A 17,365-nucleotide genomic window follows, 5' to 3' on the forward strand; every position below is an offset into this window, starting at 1 on the left:
CCTTCTCCCCATGAAGTCCCATTGACCCCAGCTCCCCATCTACCTTCTCCTCGGGGCCCTGAGACACCCCTCCCCCTCGCCATCCCCACCCATGGTGATTCAGGAGCTGTCATCTTTCAGGAAGTGGGGAGATGCCAGGGAAGAGCAGGGATGCAGACTGGGGTGCAATCCTACTGCCTCACACTCACCCCAGGCAGGCAGAGAGGACACCTTCTGTGCCTGGAGGCCAGGGGGACAGAACTCACACTTCATCTTTTACTTTCAGGCTCACCTGTGATCCTCAGAGAACCCTGCCTGGTGAGGAATTTTACAAGTGAAGGATTTTTATCAAGACATGATAAGACGTGACCAAGATTTCCCAGTGAGCAAGTGCCAGAGCCAGGACACGAACCCTGGTCTGGTTCTGCATAACCCTGGTTATTATGCAGAGCCCTTTCTGAGTCTGGTGCCAAGAGAGGCAGAGAGGTGGCTGGGCAGCCGGATGGTCAGGCATTCGGGGGGACATGGAGTCCAGATGTCTAGAGGCAGTGTAGATACGGCACCAGCCAGCAGGTGTCCCTGTGACAGCCGTGCTCCCCAGGGTTCTCCCGGAAGGAGGCAGAGTGAGATCATGCAACAGCAAGATTAGAATTTTTGTGTGAAAACAAGCAAGAGACAGCAAGGGTAAAACAGGGGCTATAGCTCTACTGGAGATGGTGGGGAGGATGAACAATATCACTCATGAAAAGAGTCCAGCCAGGCGCTCAACAAGCAGGTGTCATCCCCCTTTGCAACCTGTGCAGTCTTAATTTCTCTGTGGCTCAGTTTCCTCATCCATCAAATGGGAATTACAGCAGCTGCCTCACAGGATCTCTGTGAGGATTAAGGGAGTTGATGCAAACCTGGCACATTGTGAGGAGTCGGTACGTGTTTAGTGCTGACTATATTCCTCCTGTCAGTAGCATCCTATCCTGTTGGGCCTCATGGATTTATTTCCCACCACTCCCACAAACCGCACCAGTCACACTGAGGATCCTCCCCAGACACAAGCGCAGGAAGCCAAGAATGTGGACAGAAATGCATATAAGGTGTGTTCACCCGGAGGGTGAGGGAGTTTGGAAGTCATTGTCCTTGGTGGGTGATATACTATATCTAGATGCCACACCAAAACTACTAGAACTGAACCATGAATTCAGCAAGGTAGGAGGATACAAGATTAACACACAGATGGACTTCCCCGGTGCCATGTTGGATAGGAATCCGCCTGCCAGTGTAGGTGACGCGAGTTCAGTCCTCAGTCCAAGAAGATTCCACACGGGTGGAGCAATTAAGCCCGTGAGCCACTAATCCTGGGCCTGACCTCCAGGGCCCTTGAAATGCAACTACTGAGCCCTTGCACCTGGAACATGTTCTCCACAACAGAGAAGTCACTGCAGTGAGAAGCTCAAACATTGCAAGCAAGAGTAGCCCCCACTCGCCATGACCAGAGAAAACCCCCATACAGCAACGAAGACCCAACACAACCAAAAAAAAAAAAAGATTAACATACAGAAATCTATTGCATTTCTTTACACTATTAATGAAATATCAGAAAGGGATAATAAAAACAAAATCTTTTTAAAAATCACATTAAAAAAAAAAGCAAACAGGAATAAACCTGACCAAGGAAGTGAAAGATTTATATCCTGAGAACTATAAAATAGTGTTAAAGGAAATTGACGATGACTCCCGGGTAGTTCATATAGTAAAGAAACTGCCTGCAATGCAGGAGACCTGGGTTCGATCCCTGGGTTGGGAAGATCCCCTGGAGAAGGAAATGGCAACCCACTCCAGTATTCTTGCCTGGGAAATCCCATGGACAAAGCAGCCTGATGGGCTACAGTCCATGGGGTCACAAAGAATCAGACACAACTGAGCGACTAACACTTTCATAGAAATGGAGAGATATCCCACGCTCTTGGATTGGAAGAATTAATATTGCTAAAATGGTCATAGTGAACTTCCCTGGTGGTTAAGATCCGCCTGCCAAGGGTGGAGACAGAGAGTCCATCCCTGATCTGGGAAGATTCCACATGCCACGGGGCAACTAAGCCTGTGTACCACAGCTACTGGGCTGAAGCATTAAAGTCCATGAGCCACAACTACTGAAGCTCACATGCCTTAGAGCCTGTGCTCTGCAAGAAGAGAAGCCCCTGCAATGAGAAGCCCATGCAACGTAATGAAGAGTAGCTTCTTCTTTCTCTGGCAACTAGAGAAAGGCCATGCACAGCAACGAAGACCTAGCAAAGACAAAAATAATTAATTAAGATGAGAGCATTAAAAAATCGAATTGCTTTCTTAAAAAAAAAGAGCATAGTACTCAAAGCGATCTACAGATTTAATGCAATCCTTATCCATGTCCTTACTGATGAAACGGTGACAATATCAGCGAATGAGTCATTGGCACAAGGGAAACCCCAAGCCCTGTGCCTGGCACGGTAGCTGCAGGACTTGGTGCTGGGACTGGAGGCTTGGGAGTCCCTGCTCTCTTATAATCACCAACCATTTGTGATTCTTAATCTGATAGTCGGGAGCCTTTGTAGCAGATTGGGGTCCTTGTGTTCTCGCAGTATTTCTGAAAGCCAGAGAACCATCTCATACTGAAATGGGAAGAGGTCGTCAAGCCGATAAGGAAGCCTGTGTTCTGGACTGGGAACACCGGTGCTCCAGGAGGTCATGTGGTGAGTCCTGCCCCGCAGAGCCAGGACAGCTGCCTTGAGTAGTTGGGAAATAAATTATTAATCAATGCTCTCTTAAAAAAAAAAATCAGGCGAGGATGAGCGTGGTAATTTCAAAAGTTTGGAGCCACTGATCCGGCGTCATTCCTCCCTTCTCCCTAGGGCCATTGTGTGGACAGAAACACTAAGGCCCTAGTTTGGAGCCTAAGGATCATAGTCTCGGAAGCAGCCCATCCTTTGATGAGACGAGGGTCAGGAGGTGTCATTTTCGTGTTATGATGGAAAGGAACTAACATTTATCAGGGCCCTTCTATATGTCAAGTGCTTTACAGGTATTCTCATTATCACAATAAGCCTTTCAAATACTGTGCCATTTTACAGATGAGAAAAAATGAGGCTCAAGTTAAGTGATTTACCCGTCTCACTCATCCCTCCTTGACGACTTAACTCACTTTATTTCTTCTGTCTAGAGGCAATTCCCCACTGAGGGCAATGTTGCCCCTCAGGGATATTTGGCAATTGTCACTACTGAGGGTGGGGCTACATCTGGTGGGTGGAGCCCAAGGTTGCTGCTAAACATCTTATAGTGTAAGGGATAGCTTCCCACAGCAAGGGACTACCTGGCCCCAAGTTCAGACAGTAAAGAACCTGCCTGCAATGCAGGAGACCCGGGTTTGATCCCTGGGTTGAGAAGATCCTCTGGAGGAGGGCATGGCAACCCACTCCAGTATTCTTGCCTGGAGAATCCCATAGACAGAGAAGCCTGGTAGGCTATAGTCCGTGGGGTCGCAGTCGGACACAACTGAGCGACTAACACTACTACTATTAGGTTGAAATAATGTGGAGCTGGAGAAACTCTGATCTAGAGAAATCCATACACTTCCCTCTGGGTCACTCCAGGAGGCCCTCCTTAAGTCCCGCTGGGAGAGGTTGCCCCTCCTCATAACCCCTGCTGCTGATCATGCTGCCTCGAATCAGAGCTTCCAGTAAATGGTACTGGATTGATAATCAATAAACGCTTGTTGGCTTAACACACAAGGTGGTGCCTGTCTATTAACTCCTTGCTTCAATTAGACTGATGATTCCTAGCATTTCAGGGCTGGAAAGAAATACCCCAAGGCCTCTTTGTTCTAGCCACCCTAACTGAGGACCACCATCCCTCACCTGGATTGTCTTGAGAGCATCTGACCTGGCCTCTGTGTTCCAGTCCTTGACCTCTTACAGTGTATTCTTCAAACAGTATCCCAAGGGATTCTTCCTCGTTCTGTGGTTTCCCATCTCAGATCAAAAACTAAAGCCCTTATGGTGTTGCTCAAGCCAATATAGTGTCAGACATTCACACCCGAATCAGACTTTGTCTCCTACCACTCTCCCCTTTTCTTGCTTTGGACCACACTAGCCTCCTTGCTTCCTTCTAGTATTCAGGCTTCTACCTCAGGGCCTTTGCACTTGCTGTTCCCTTTGTCCTCTAAATTCTTCAGGTATTTTATCAAAACTATTTCTCAGGGACTTCCCTGACGGTCCAGTGGTTAAGACTCTGCACTCCCAAAGCAAGGAGTGTGGGTTTGATCCCTGGTCAGATGGGGAACCAAGATTCCCACTTGCCACACATTGCATGGCTGGGGGAAAAAAACCTTTCTGACTGACCTGATGTCCAATTTAAAACCAGAATCAATCCCTATCCTGCCTTCCCTGCCCTGCCCTCTTTTGCTCCAAGACAATTATCTGACAAGACATATAATTTAGTGGTCTGCCTTTGTGTGTATCCTCCCGTAGATATCCCCCAGGAGAGCAGTGATTATGTCCTGCCTTGTTCACTTCATATCCCCAGTGCCTGGTACACAGTAAATTCTTAATCAATATTTGAAGGATAAATTCAGTTGCTTGGATCCAAGTGAATTGGAATCTGGTACATGAGTGGAGCCCAGAAATCTGTATTTAAAAAATATACCCCAAGTGCAGGTAGGGTGGAGAAGCCCCATCCCAGAACATCAGCAGTATAGAAATCCAGGAATATTCTGCCAAGTCCAGGCCTCTCAAGTCATGACGAAGTCACCAAGGCCAGAGGTGGGGAGGAGGGGCCCCAGATCCCAGGATGACTGGGGGCAGAGGGGAAACTCAAACTTCAGTATTGGAAGGCCAGCACAGGGCTCTCTCTGCAGCTCATCGGCCTGGTCCTCGTCAGTCTGGTTTCAGGGGAATCGCTGAGTCTGAGACTCGGGGCACAGTGTGGCCCCCAGCTCAGGTGGCGGTGGGCAAACTCGGACCTGTCTCTGCTCAAGCTAACCTAGTGGTGAAGTTGTCAGTGTTAAAGTTCAAGAGTTGATCCTACCTTTTGACATGATTAACCCGCTTTTTAAAAAATTTAAGACTGTAACAAGTATTAACAAATGAAATTGAAACTTTAGAGTCTTAGAGTCAAGTTCTGAGGGGGCTGGCAGGCATAATTTGGGTAGGCCTTCCAAGACCCTGGAGGAGGGGACGTTTCAAAAATGTTTGGAGGCCTCTTTACCTGGTTCTAGAATTTCCCAAACCTGGATCACTCAGGGCACTTGGGAAAAACATAGGTTCCTGCTGCTGCCCAGATGTTGGGTTCAGTGTGGCTCAGATCAGGCTTAGGAATTTGGATTTTTAGAGCATTCTTATGCTCTGTAAACTTGAGAAGCTTGGCCTGTCCAGCACCAGTAGCCTGTGGAGTAATGAACCTTATAAGGCAATGAGGTCTGGTGTCAGGCACTCCCTCATTCCCAATCTGTTTAGAAACAGGAAAACCCAATCCTAACTTACTCAAGCAAATACTAGTCTACAAATCCCAGGAGACTCTTGTGCTTGTCAAATGCACCTTGGGGAATTTGTATTTTAGAGCTTCAAAGAATGGCTTGGGCGCCTTTATGACTCAATAGTCATTGGAAGATCCATCCTAGCTGGATTATTTGAATGTGCAGAGGTTGCCGGGAAATGGCCCCAGGGGAGCAGGAGCTGTGTGGGCTTTTTTTTTGGCTGCTTGGTTTGCGTTGCTGCACGTGGGCGTCTCATTACCCTGGCTTTTGTTGCAGAGCACGGGCTCTAGGGTGCATGGGCTTCAGTAATTGTGGCATATGGGCTTAGTTGCCCTGCAGCATGTGGCATCTTCCCTGACCAGGGATCGAACCTGTGTCTCCTGAATTGGCAGGTGGAGTCTTAACCACTGGACCACCAGGGAAGTCCCGGTGCTGGGCTTTGTGGGAAGACCAGCGTAACTAGTTTCTAGAGTGATGAACAGTGACCAAGGGATGCCTGTCCTACAGCTCATGCTGATCGTGACTCTACTGCAAGGGCCATCCCAAGTTTACACACATAGAGCTCCTGGTCACACACATACCTCCAAGAGCACACGATTACACAGAGAAGAGAGGAACCCTAAACCTCTTCCAGACAAAACACTGTTTCCTGCTTCCCCCCTCCAACCCACTGTTCCAGCCCTGCCAGTTCTCACTAAAGGACAATTCCGAGTAGCTTCTGCTGAAAGTCCTTCAATAGCTACCCCTCCACCCCCCACACACTCCAGGTTTGACATTCTGATGCACTCTGGTTTGACAGTCAGGGCTGCAGGATAGGACTCCTTCCCTGTGGAAGGTGGAATAATGACCTCCCGCCCCGGGAAAGATGTCCCCATTCTAATTTCTGGAAACTGTGAATGTGATAGATGTCAAAAGGGACTTTGTAGATGGGATTAAAGACTTTGAGAGAAGGAAACTATCCTGGACACAGATCCTTCTAAGTGGAGAACTTTTCCTGGCTGTGATGTGATGTGATGTGGAAAAAGGATCAGAGCTGTGATGTCACTGGCTTTGAAGAGAGAGGCCAAGAGCCAAGAAATGCAGGGAGCCTCTAGAAGCTAGACAAGGACATGGATTCTCCCCTAGAGCCTCCAGAAATGCAATCCTCTAGACATCTTAATTTTACCCCAGTGAGACCCATGATGGACTTCTACTGAACTTTAAGATAACAAATGTGTATTTCTTTAAGAGACTACAGTTGTGATAATTTATGACGGCAATAGAAATTTAATACGTTCCCCACTGAACCTTCCTCCAGCTAGCTCGTCTCTGGCCATTCTTACCCCAGACACCATGGGCTTTCCTCCTTCCCTAACTTTGCTCACGCTGTTAGCACCTATTAACAACTGCCTTTCACGCTAAACTGTCCTTAGCATTGACCACCTGCTACCAGCATCCACCCTTCTGCCTGATCATTCCATGGGCTCCCCACTAGACCATAAACTCCTTGATCTGTTTCCCTCTGATTCCACAACCAGGAGTGGTCCACGGAGGTTGGCATAGTGGACCTGGCATGCTTATGTGGAACCTCTGGTTCTTGGCCCTAACTGCAAGGTCACCTGGAGATCTTAAAAATCTCAGTTCTACCAAATCACTGTGGAAGAATGGGAGACAGCTCCACATGTGTTATTGGGAGATTTCCAAGAGTTAGGTTGAAAAAAGTAGAGCTGAAGAGTAAGTAATGTATTTTGCCTTGTGTGAGGGGGAAAATTTTATATATTTTTTTTAAAAAATTGACTATCTTTGGAAAGATATGGAAAATAGGTGAAGAGTACAAAGCACCCTGAAACTTTCTGAATTCTGCGCTATATATACGTATTACTTATTCACACACAAAAATAAATGTTTAAAAATTCAAAAGTCTGATTCTTGTGGTATGGTCAGAGAAAGAGCCAGGATGTCCCAGTTGGGAGACAGGAATCTGTGTCTAAAGCACTGTCTGCCAGTTTATTCCAAGTCAGGAACTGAATCATCAGAAGAGGGCAGAGCCAAGATGCCAATGATATTTGAAAGCAGAATCTTAAAATGCACTTAATCAGAAAAATAGAAAACTCTCTAAGGGATTGTGAAGCCAGGTTTGGAAACCACTGACCTAATCCCCTCTGTGCATTTTATGGATCAGGAAAGACAGGGAGGACCATTTGCCCAAAGCCACGCAGCCAGCCAGAGGCACAGGCCAGTGTCCCAGGAATGTTTGATCATGACAATGACATAGGTTCCCAACCTCTGCCCACCTTTCATACAAAGACTTTTCCCTTAGAAGACCCTGCGGACTCATGGGCAGGACAGGAAGAGAGAAGAAAACACTGTCTTTAATCAACCCACCTGCACAGAAACCAGGGAAATACTCCCTGCCTTGCAAGGTCCCAGTGAGACGAAAACCTGGTCTCCTTGGAAAAAAAACATCTTATAAAAGCAAAAGGCTTCAGAGCACCAGTGGCTAAACCCGCTGAGTAGAAAAGGGGTTCAGGGTGAGATGACAGCTGGCTGGGGGTGGGAGAAGAGAGGGCTGGAGGCAGAAGTTGGCCCAGAGGCAGAGCAGCAGCCTGGCCGGAGGGAACCGTCACCCTCTTGAGCTGCACCGGTAGCTGATCGGGCTGACCTGAGGTTCTGCAGTGACCAGAGAAATGCCCAGGGCTGGCCCTTCAGCACAGACCTGCACATGAGATGCTGGGGTGGGGTCCGAGTTCAGGATATTTTGGCCTGAGACAGGAGGGGATGGCAGATCAGAGCGTGGAGGGCGAGGAATGGTCACCATGGAGGGGCTCAGGTGTACAACCGTCTGTACTTCCATCTGGTTCCCCCAGGCCCCCCACCCTCCTTCCTAAGCCAGGGCTCCTCCTGTTTCACAAACTGGAAGCTGAGGCCCGATCCTCTTGCCCTCAGATTCACCAGCCAGCACACGGGATGGAGGGTCCTCAGAGGCGTCTGAGGAGGGAGGTGAGGAGACTGAGCCCTTACATCAACTTGCTCTTAAGGAAGAGTGCTGGCCCTCCAGACCCCCTCCCCGATGGCACCCCCTCCATTCTGCCTCTCCGGAACAACTTCTGGGCTTGTTAGAGCGTGCTCCTAGACACCGGCGCGATCATGAACGCTGGTGATCTTTCAACACTGGTGACCAGGAAGCACAGATGAGCCCTTTTCCATGCTGGAACCCCTGGTCTTTCATCAGATGAAGTGGATGGCGTCCTTAGAGGTTGGCAGAGTTGCTTAGGGGGTGAGGGGTCATGGGTGCAGCAGCCTCAGGGACCTGGGAGGGAGTGGGGCAATGGGGTTGTGTCCCCCCTTTGCTAGAGAAAGCTCAAAAGCTTTGCCAAGGGTGGGCAGAGGCCGAGTCTAAGAAGGCTTCCCTGTAGGTCAGGCTGAATGCAGGGCTCTGGGATCCGTCCATCCCATTCCCAACAAGAGAACGGGTATATTGCTTTAAGAGAGGCGTTGGCAAGTGGTGGCGGTGGTATGTGAGCATGGTGTATGTCATATGGTTTCTAGAGTGTCCAAGTTGGAAGGGGGCTTGGAAATGGAATTCAGAGACCGGACACTGGGTTTTGGAGTCTGAAACTACAGATGATATACTGTGTTCAAGTCCTGCCTCCACCAAAAACGCAGCTGTGTGACCTCAGGCAAATCGCTTTACATCTCTGGGACTCAGTTTCCATATCTGCAAAATGGGGATTATAGTAAAATCCCAGTACAGTCCAGGGAATTGAGAGTCAAATGAAAAGGCTAGAAAGAGCTCCATTTACTATGGGATTATTTTAATTATTTGAGGTGAGAAGCTAAGGCCCAGAGAAGACAAGGGCTTTGCCAGATGTCACACAGAGTTAGTGATGGAGCTGCGATTAGAACTCAGGACTCCTCCTCTTCATATTTCGGGGGAACTTTCCCCAGGGCTGGTGAATAAATGTGGTGAGATGGTGTGTGTGTTTCTCCTGCCCTCTCCCTCTGGACAGGGGACAGGATGCTGGGGGAAGAAGGGAGAAAGGGGAGGCTGGAGAAGGGTGGGGGTGGGGGGTAGGGTCGCCCGCACACGTCAAGGCTGAGATTAAAAAAAATACAAACCCCGCGATTCTCCCCGCCCCACCCCTCAAGTCCAGGCTGCTAAGGACCAAGTCCAAGTCCGCTTCAGACCCAGATCCCGCCGGCTCAGGCTGCAGTCAGTTAGGGAGCCGGCAGGGGGCGCGCCTGCCATCTTGGCCAGAGCTCGCGGCAGCGGCGGTCAGTCTAGCCGCGGGGGTGGGCGTGGGGCAAACGCTACCCAGACCTGCAAGAGAACAAAAATCCTTTAGGGAAGCGGACCTCTGAACAGGGAGGCGGAGAGATCCGCCTGCTCCTCCCTCCCCTTCTTTCTCCTACACTAATGCCGGGGTCCCTCCACCCCACACGGCTCCGCGCCATGACCCACGTGTACAGAGGCTGCAGTTGTAAATGCGACGTCTTCTGGGGCGCCTGGTATCCGTAGGAGTCAAAACCGCCGATGAAATCGACTGCGGAAGGGGAGATGGCACGTGGTTAGAGATGAGCCTGTGGAGAGTCGAGGTGATGGGAAGCAGGGTCCTGAAAGGGAGGAATCTGAGACCAGATCCAGTACAGGGCCTGAGGGGTTGAGCTTTGCTGTAGCATCTCGAGGGACCGGCCAAGGCCTGAGATAGAGAGCTGGAGCGTAGATGCGGAGGGCTGTCGTTTAAGGAGGAGGCTGAGGGTTGGGGGTGGGGGAATGGAGCAGGGAGGCAAGACCTTCCGAAGCGTGGGAGTAGGACGAACTGGGAATGGGTGGTGCTTGACAGGAGTGGAGCTGTGGACCCCTCCGAGGGGACAGGACGGGGCCTAAGAGGCGGGTAGTGGGGCAGTGCCTTGGCTTGGGCACCGGGACGTCTGGTCCTCATCCAGAATGGGCTGGCTATGCGGATCCCCACCCAGTCTACGGTCTCTTCTTCCCCAGCCCCAAGAGGGGCCCCTTAACTGACCCAGGGCTATCCCGCTTGGGCCCCTGTCCAGGGTGCTGACGGTGTGGGGTCCCCACTTCCCTAGGGGCTCCGCACTCACAGCTGTCCTCCTCTTCCAGGAATACTTTGCTCACGTAGCAGGCGAACACGAAGCCGAACAGCTGCGGGAGGACACAGCATCAGAAAGGGAGGGAGGAGAGGGAAGTGCCCCCTGCCCGGCCCTGCCCAGCCTGGCTGGAGGGGCCAAATGTGCTGAGAGGAAGGCAAACCCGTTAAGAACTTCAAGTTTAATGACTGTGCCTTAAACTTAATACCCTTAGTTCTGTTCTCTGTTCTGGGTGTGACTTTGAACAAATAATTATTTTACCTCTTTGCTTCTCCAGTTGGACCTGGGAGGTATCTTACTGGCTTGTTAAGAGGAAAGAGGGTTATGTATCTTTGTGTGTGTGAAGTGCCAAGGGCAGGGGTGGGATGGGCAGGAGGACAGAAACTCACAGCCAAGAAGATCTGCAGGGCACTGCTAAGTGCTTCAATGTAGGGATAGTCGAGCAGGCAGCCGGTGACTGAGATGACGTGGTGGTCCTCCAGGGCCAGGCGGGAGTTCAGGACAGGTGTCACCAGGCAGCCTGGCCCATTCTCCATCCACCAGGAGCGGTGCAGGGATGTGTTGAAGGTCATGATGAAGTCCCGGTCCTAGGGGCAGAGGGGCCTAGGATACTGAGCTGGGGGTAGGGTGGAGATCCTTCCAGGCTCCAGGTTTACTTCACACTTGGGTCATAACAGCTTCCCTTCCTGGCGTGATTTGTGAGGGATGGTCTGTATCTGCAAGTCTATAGTTGGCCAGTAGGTGGCGCTAGATGATCATGCCGGGCTGCTACAGCCCCGCAAAAGCCTCAGAATTTCAGGGCTGAAAAGGATATCAATGGTGATTGGTTTCCCTTTTCCAGCTGTTAGTGAAATCCCCAACACAGACCTTCTTCACAGCTCACTCAACCTCTCCACTGCCCCCTGCGTGTGACCCCGGGCAAACCTCTCCTCTCTTTAGTCCTTGGTTTCCTCTTTTGAAATGGAGAAGGGGCTGGCCTAGATCAGTTCTTACCCACATGTGCATCTATGTGTTCCTCCATCCATTCACTCATATGGTCCAATATTCACTGCATACCGACTGGGCGCCAGCACTGAGATGTGCAATCTCCTTCCGCAACTACATGAAACTGGAGTTTCTATTAACTGCACTTACTAGATGAGGAAACTGATGCTCAGAGAGGGTAAGCCACCTGCCCAGGGTCACACAGCTAGGAAATGTTTAAGCTGGGATTTAAATCTAGCAGAAGTAGGAAGCCAAGTGCTCTCATTCATATATTTTGCCTCCTTTCTTTTTAAAACTAGGAATTGTGCCCTCTGGCTTTGTTCTCAAAGTTAAACACTCCCACTTTCTTCAACAGTTCTCCATGTGACATGGTCGGTTCAGTTTTTCCAGAACAGACTCTACCCTCTCTTTCTCATCTGAAAAATATCTATCAGAATTGGACTCAAATCTTTGCAGTCTAGGCCATACAAAGCATGTTGCATTTTCACCTCTTTTGCACTGAACACGTGTGGAGCCTAAGAGAAGTTTTCTGGGTCATGACATATTGATGGTTTCTTCTGAGACTGCAATCAACTGGAACCCCAACCCATCTTCATCAGACTGCCCTTCAGCTTCATCATTTGTTTTTGAGAAGTACAGAGGAGGCCAGAAATGAAAATGTAGGGGTGGAGGGGGAGCACAGATTACTTCAATGTGTAGAGAGTGTTCTCTTTAAGAGATGACACCCCAGACCCACATCACAGGAGCCCTTGGGGCAGGGGATGCCAGGCTTTGCCCTCTGACAATGCCAGGCCCGAGGCTTACCTGGGACAGCTGTCCAACCTCCAAATAGAAGCAGATGATAAATGCATTCCAACCAACCCAGAGCACCAGCCAGGCTGCATACTGGGGAAAGCAAAAAGGGGGGGGGGGGTCAGGGAGGGGCCTGGGGGAGTGGAGAGGGGGCGGGTCAGTGGACCAAAGAGACCTCTGCAGGGGAAACTATGACAACGCCTCACTCAGAGAGCACTTCTCAGTTTATAAATCATCTTCCAACCAGGCTCCCTTATGAGAGCCCTGCAGGGAAAGCACTATCTTTCTCTTTAAAGCTAAGCTAAGAAAAAAATAATAATAATAAAGCTAAGCTAAGGCTCAGAGAAGAAATTTACTTTTTCCAAGATCACACAGCTAGGAAGAGGTAGGGCTGGTATGCAAATCCAAGTTCTCTGGTAGGTAATCCTATCCACTCTGTGAAAGTGAAAGTGAAGTCACTCAGTCGTGTCCAACTCTTTGCAGCCCCATGGACTGTAGCCTACCATGTTCCTCCATCCATGGGATTTTCCAGGTAAGAGCACTGAAGTGGGTTGCCATTTCCTTCTCCAGAGGATCTTCCCGGCCCAGGGAATCGAACCCGGGTCTCCCGCATTGCAGGCAGACGCTTTACCGTCCGAGCCACCAGGGAAGCCTGTAGAGAACTGCAGACACCAACCAGACGGCATCCTACACATGGCAAAGAACTAGAGAGGAGCTCGATGTTGTTGTTGTTTAGTCTCTAAGTCGTGTCTGACTTTTTTGTGACCCCATGGTCTGTAGCCTCCCAGGCTCCTCTGTCCATGGGATTTTTCAAGAATACTGGAGTGGGTTGCCATTTCCTCCTCCAGGGGATTTTCCCATCCCAGGGATCGAACCCACATCTCTTACATATTCTGCATTGGCAGGTGGGCTCTTTTACCACTGAGCCACCTGGGAATCCCAAGGAGCTGGATGATTTCCACCGAAATCCTATGCCTGTGATTCTAATGGCGGCTTCCTGGCAGAAGTGCTGTTTACAGAGGTGCCGGGGCATTCTTGAGGACTGGAGAGAAGAGTCCTCTTAGGTGATGGAGCGCTTTGGAAGGGCCCTGTTCACCTCTGGAACTGAGCCTGTGGGAGGTGGGGAAACTCACCCTAGAATGAGGGTGAGTGGGCTCAGGGGTGGGAGAGGCATGAGATTACATGTCATCGGTATTTAAGGTGTCCGGCATTTATGAAGCAAACCTACCAAAGAGCCTCTTCCCTCAAGAGACGTGTGTGAATGGGTCACTGAGGAAGAGAGGCAGATGAGGATGAGACTAGCTGAAAACAGGAGTTTGATCTTCAAGGACCAGGGCTTGGAAACAGGAAGTAGGCAGAGGGAGCCAGGGACACAGTGCACTCCTGGGACTGGGCGCAGGAGGCACTGGCCTCAAAATCACACAAGCCTCTTGAGCACATGCTTGATGAACATCGGGGGACAGGAGCCAAGCCTTCCTGAAGCAACTTGAGAAACCAGACCAGACCAAGAGCATCCCTCACATGGACCTACTGGGGCAGTGTGGGGATGCAGCAGGAGCCTTCGCTCTGGAAGCGATGCTCTAACCCTGCCACTTATTAGCTGTGTGACTTAAGGAGGCCTCGTCACCTTTCTGAGCCACATGTCCTCATCTGGAAAATGAAGACAGTAAGATACACCTCACAGGGCTGTTGTAAAGGTAAGTGAAGCTAGTGAAACTCTTGGCATGTGTCTGGTACATGGGAAAGTGAAGTGTGAAAGTGAAAGTTGCTCAATGTGTCCGACTCTTTGCAACCCCATGGACTGTCCACGGAATTCTCCAGGCCAGAATACTGGAGTGGGTAGCCTATCCCTTCTCCAACGGATCTTCCCAACCCAGGGATCGAACCCAGATTTCCTGCATTGCAGGCAGATTCCTGACCAGCTGAGCAACAAGGGAAGCCCAACAATACTGGAGTGGGTAGCCCATCCCTTCTACAGGGGATCTTCCCAACCCAGGAATCAAGCTGGGGTCTCCTGCATTGCAGGCGGATTCTTTACCAACTGAGCTATCAGGAAAGCTCTGGCACATGAGAGGCACTCACTCAATGATACATCTGGTTAATAGTTGGACTTTTCCATAGAAAATTCTTTAGTACTAATCTTGTCTCCACTGAGCAAAGAAGCACTGGGATTTGGATATCACCAGCCAGGCTGGAGCCAAGACTCAGGCGGGGGTCTAGGTGCCCCGGGCTGGGGGACAGCTCCGGCTGGAGAATGCGGTAGGAATGGATGGGGATGAGAAAGAAGGAGTTGGTTTGGGGAGGGGCCGAGTGAGCCATACCAGGATGAGGTACCGGGAGCGGTACTGCACGGTGCCAAAGATGCCCAGGATAACTGCCATGATGTGCAGGAAGTTGGCAAGGATCGGAGCCCACTGGTAGCCCAGGAAGTCAAAGATCTGCCGCTCCAGCGCAGCCACCTGTGGGAAAGAGCAGGCTGAGGCCACATCATCCCCTAAAGGAGGAAGACGGGGACTCCTCCTCAGCCTTGTGAAGCATGGGACACCAGTTACCAGGGTGACCTGACTGTACACAGGCCTCAAGGTCACCCCAGCCCTGTAGGACCCAAGGGGATGCTGGGAGGTGAGGGCAAACTGGTGAGGATGTGAGGGGGATGGAGCCCTAGCGATCACTTTGGGGTGGGCTAGTGGGAGACGGGAGCCAGGGTTCAGAACACCTTCCATCCTGCCAAGAAGCCTCCCCACCTGTAGCTCCCCTGGGGGGTGGGTCTCAGCCAGTGGAGTCAGGATTCAGACTGGCTCCCCCAGCACTGGTCTAGGGATGAGCCATAGCCCTAGAGGGCCCAGGGGAGCCTGTAGGACTGAGTCTCCTCTTTTAAGGACCCCTCTCTGGAGGTTGTCCTGGCCCAGGGGACCCACGGGCTGCAGAGAAAGGGATTTTTTCCCTCTTTTTCCTCCTGCTTCCACACTAACTTTGTGCTCCTTGGCAGTGCCTTCCCACACGAATGCTTGTGTTCGGTCACATGACTTGCTTCATTCAATGAGATTTGAGCAAAGAGGAAGCAGGTGAAAAAGCTTGAAAAACGCCGGTGCATTGGAGTTTGCCCACTTTTTACACTTGTAACATAGAGAACACCTTTTGAAAGAGCTCAGGCTGACCTTCAGGAGGACAAGAGGGTACGGGGAAAAGAGCCAAGGCATCTGAACCGACAGCGAGTCAACCATTAACACACGTGAGTGAGGCCATCCTAGATCACTCAGATGCTAGCCAACCCACCAACAGACCAAAGACATGTCACTAGACCAAAGAACCTCCAGCTGACCCACAGAATCGTGAGCTAAATCAAGTGATTGTTTTATTTTTTGTTTTTATTGCTATTTTTGAACTTTCAGCCACGTCGTGCAGCTTGTGGGATCTTACTTCCCTGAATCAGGGATTGAACCTGGGCCCATGGCAGTCAAAGCCCTGAGGCCTAACCACTGGACCGCCAGGGAACTCCCTAAGATGGTTGTTTTTGCACCACTACCTTTTGGAGGGATTTGTCATGCAGCAGGAAGTAGCTGATATAGGACTCGATCAACAGACCCTTTCCAGTAGCCCCTGATTCAACCTTTCAGCTGGTACACTTAGGAACAAAGATCCCAAGGATACCAATGGTTAGTGACCGTCCCATATCCTTCCTTCTGTTGACAGAACCTATCTCTTTGTTTTGGAAACTGCCTCCCAGACCCTCAGTCCATGCACTAATTTCTGCGGTGGCTCGGGACCCAAGTCTAACTAAATAAGCAGCACACAGTGATCTGCTCAGAGAAGGACACTCTCTGCACTCTGCCCCTGAGAGCTGCCTGGATATTTGCTGGGCATCAGGACAGAGATGCTGCCTGTCCACCAAGATACATGGACGGGTGTAGTGTCAGCTAAGAGCTCCTGGGGACTATCCTTGCCAGTAGGCAGGGGACAGTCTGCTTGAGGAGGAAGCCAGAGCTAAGGGGCAGAGTGAGGAAAGAAGACTGAACACGTCAAGGGGAGGGTCTGAGGATCTAGCCACGACGAAACGAGTTCTCCCTCCTTGTACTGATTTCTGTCACTTATACCCAAGAGTCCTGACTACATAGAAGGAGAGAGAAGAGAGTCTATCTAGGTAGGGAGAGAAGATCCTAATAAATAAGATCCCAGAAGACTTTTTCCTGGCCAGGAGGCAGGACGAGGTGGAGGTGATGGTACCACACAGATGGTAAAGCTTGGGCAGAGGCCCAGGAAGCTGCAGGCCCAACCCTGGCATCCATTGACCTGGCACCAGCCTGCCTCTTGCTGGTAACTCCCCTCCCAGCGCTCTGCAGGTTGTAAAGAGCTTTCCAAGTTCATCTCTCATTGGATACTTCTTGGCAGAAAGGCACCGCTGAGATCATTATCTCAGAGGAGAGCAACAGTGAGGCTCAGAGAGAGGAAGTGACTTGCCCAAGGTCACACAGCAGGTTGGTGGCAGAGCCAGGCAGACATTCCGCCTTTCTCTGCCTTCTGTCGCATCTTAGCACCAGCACGCCACATTTCCCAGTTGGCACTGGCTCAGGAGTTTAGACATGTGGTTTCTGGTTGAGGTTCTAACAATGACTCCTGGTTTACTTGGGCAGACTACCTTCTCTGTGGGTCTTGGGCTCCTCTTCCATATACAAAGGCTGCCAGACTAAATAAGGGCCCTTCTGGTCTTGAATCCAGTGGCCTGCTCCCAAAGCTCCTGCCCCAATTCTGTTCTCCTTTCTACCCTGACTCTGCAAGGCTCTGAGGAGCCCTGGGGGTTTGAGGTCCAGCTGGTGCTCTAGACTCAGCTGACATGGAATCCGAGAAATGAGGTTGTGACAGGGTTGCCCAGGCTCATAGTGTAGCTGGGGAGACCCCCTGCCTGGACACAACTACCTAAACCTGACATCACCCCCACCCCCATCCTGGCCCTTGCTCAAAACCCTTGTGTTCTCAGGGACCTCACTGATGGAGTGAGCAGCAGTCAGCTCAGGTTCAAAATGCAGT

The 17,365-nt window shown here is 50.6% G+C and overlaps 1 protein-coding gene across 2 annotated transcripts in view; it reads right to left on the reverse strand.

Moving 5' to 3' along the window:
- Positions 1-7,443: 7,443 nt before the first annotated feature.
- The window catches only part of NKAIN1 (sodium/potassium transporting ATPase interacting 1), a 44,784-nt gene continuing 34,862 nt past the window's right edge, over positions 7,444-17,365 (reverse strand). Inside the window, exons 2-7 of one of the 2 annotated variants that reach the window (XM_065930265.1) lie at positions 14,662-14,799; positions 12,353-12,433; positions 10,954-11,151; positions 10,559-10,619; positions 9,918-9,999; positions 7,444-9,776 (exon numbers count right to left, since the gene is read on the reverse strand). In XM_065930265.1, coding sequence (XP_065786337.1) covers positions 9,767-9,776; positions 9,918-9,999; positions 10,559-10,619; positions 10,954-11,151; positions 12,353-12,433; positions 14,662-14,799 — 570 coding nt within the window. In that variant the 3' untranslated portion in view covers positions 7,444-9,766. Of the gene's footprint in view, positions 9,777-9,917; positions 10,000-10,558; positions 10,620-10,953; positions 11,168-12,352; positions 12,434-14,661; positions 14,800-17,365 lie in introns of those variants that run through there. The other variant, XM_065930266.1, reaches the window with a different exon arrangement.

Source organism: Muntiacus reevesi, chromosome 3, assembly GCF_963930625.1.
Source record: "Muntiacus reevesi chromosome 3, mMunRee1.1, whole genome shotgun sequence".
NCBI classification, from domain to species: domain Eukaryota; kingdom Metazoa; phylum Chordata; class Mammalia; order Artiodactyla; family Cervidae; genus Muntiacus; species Muntiacus reevesi.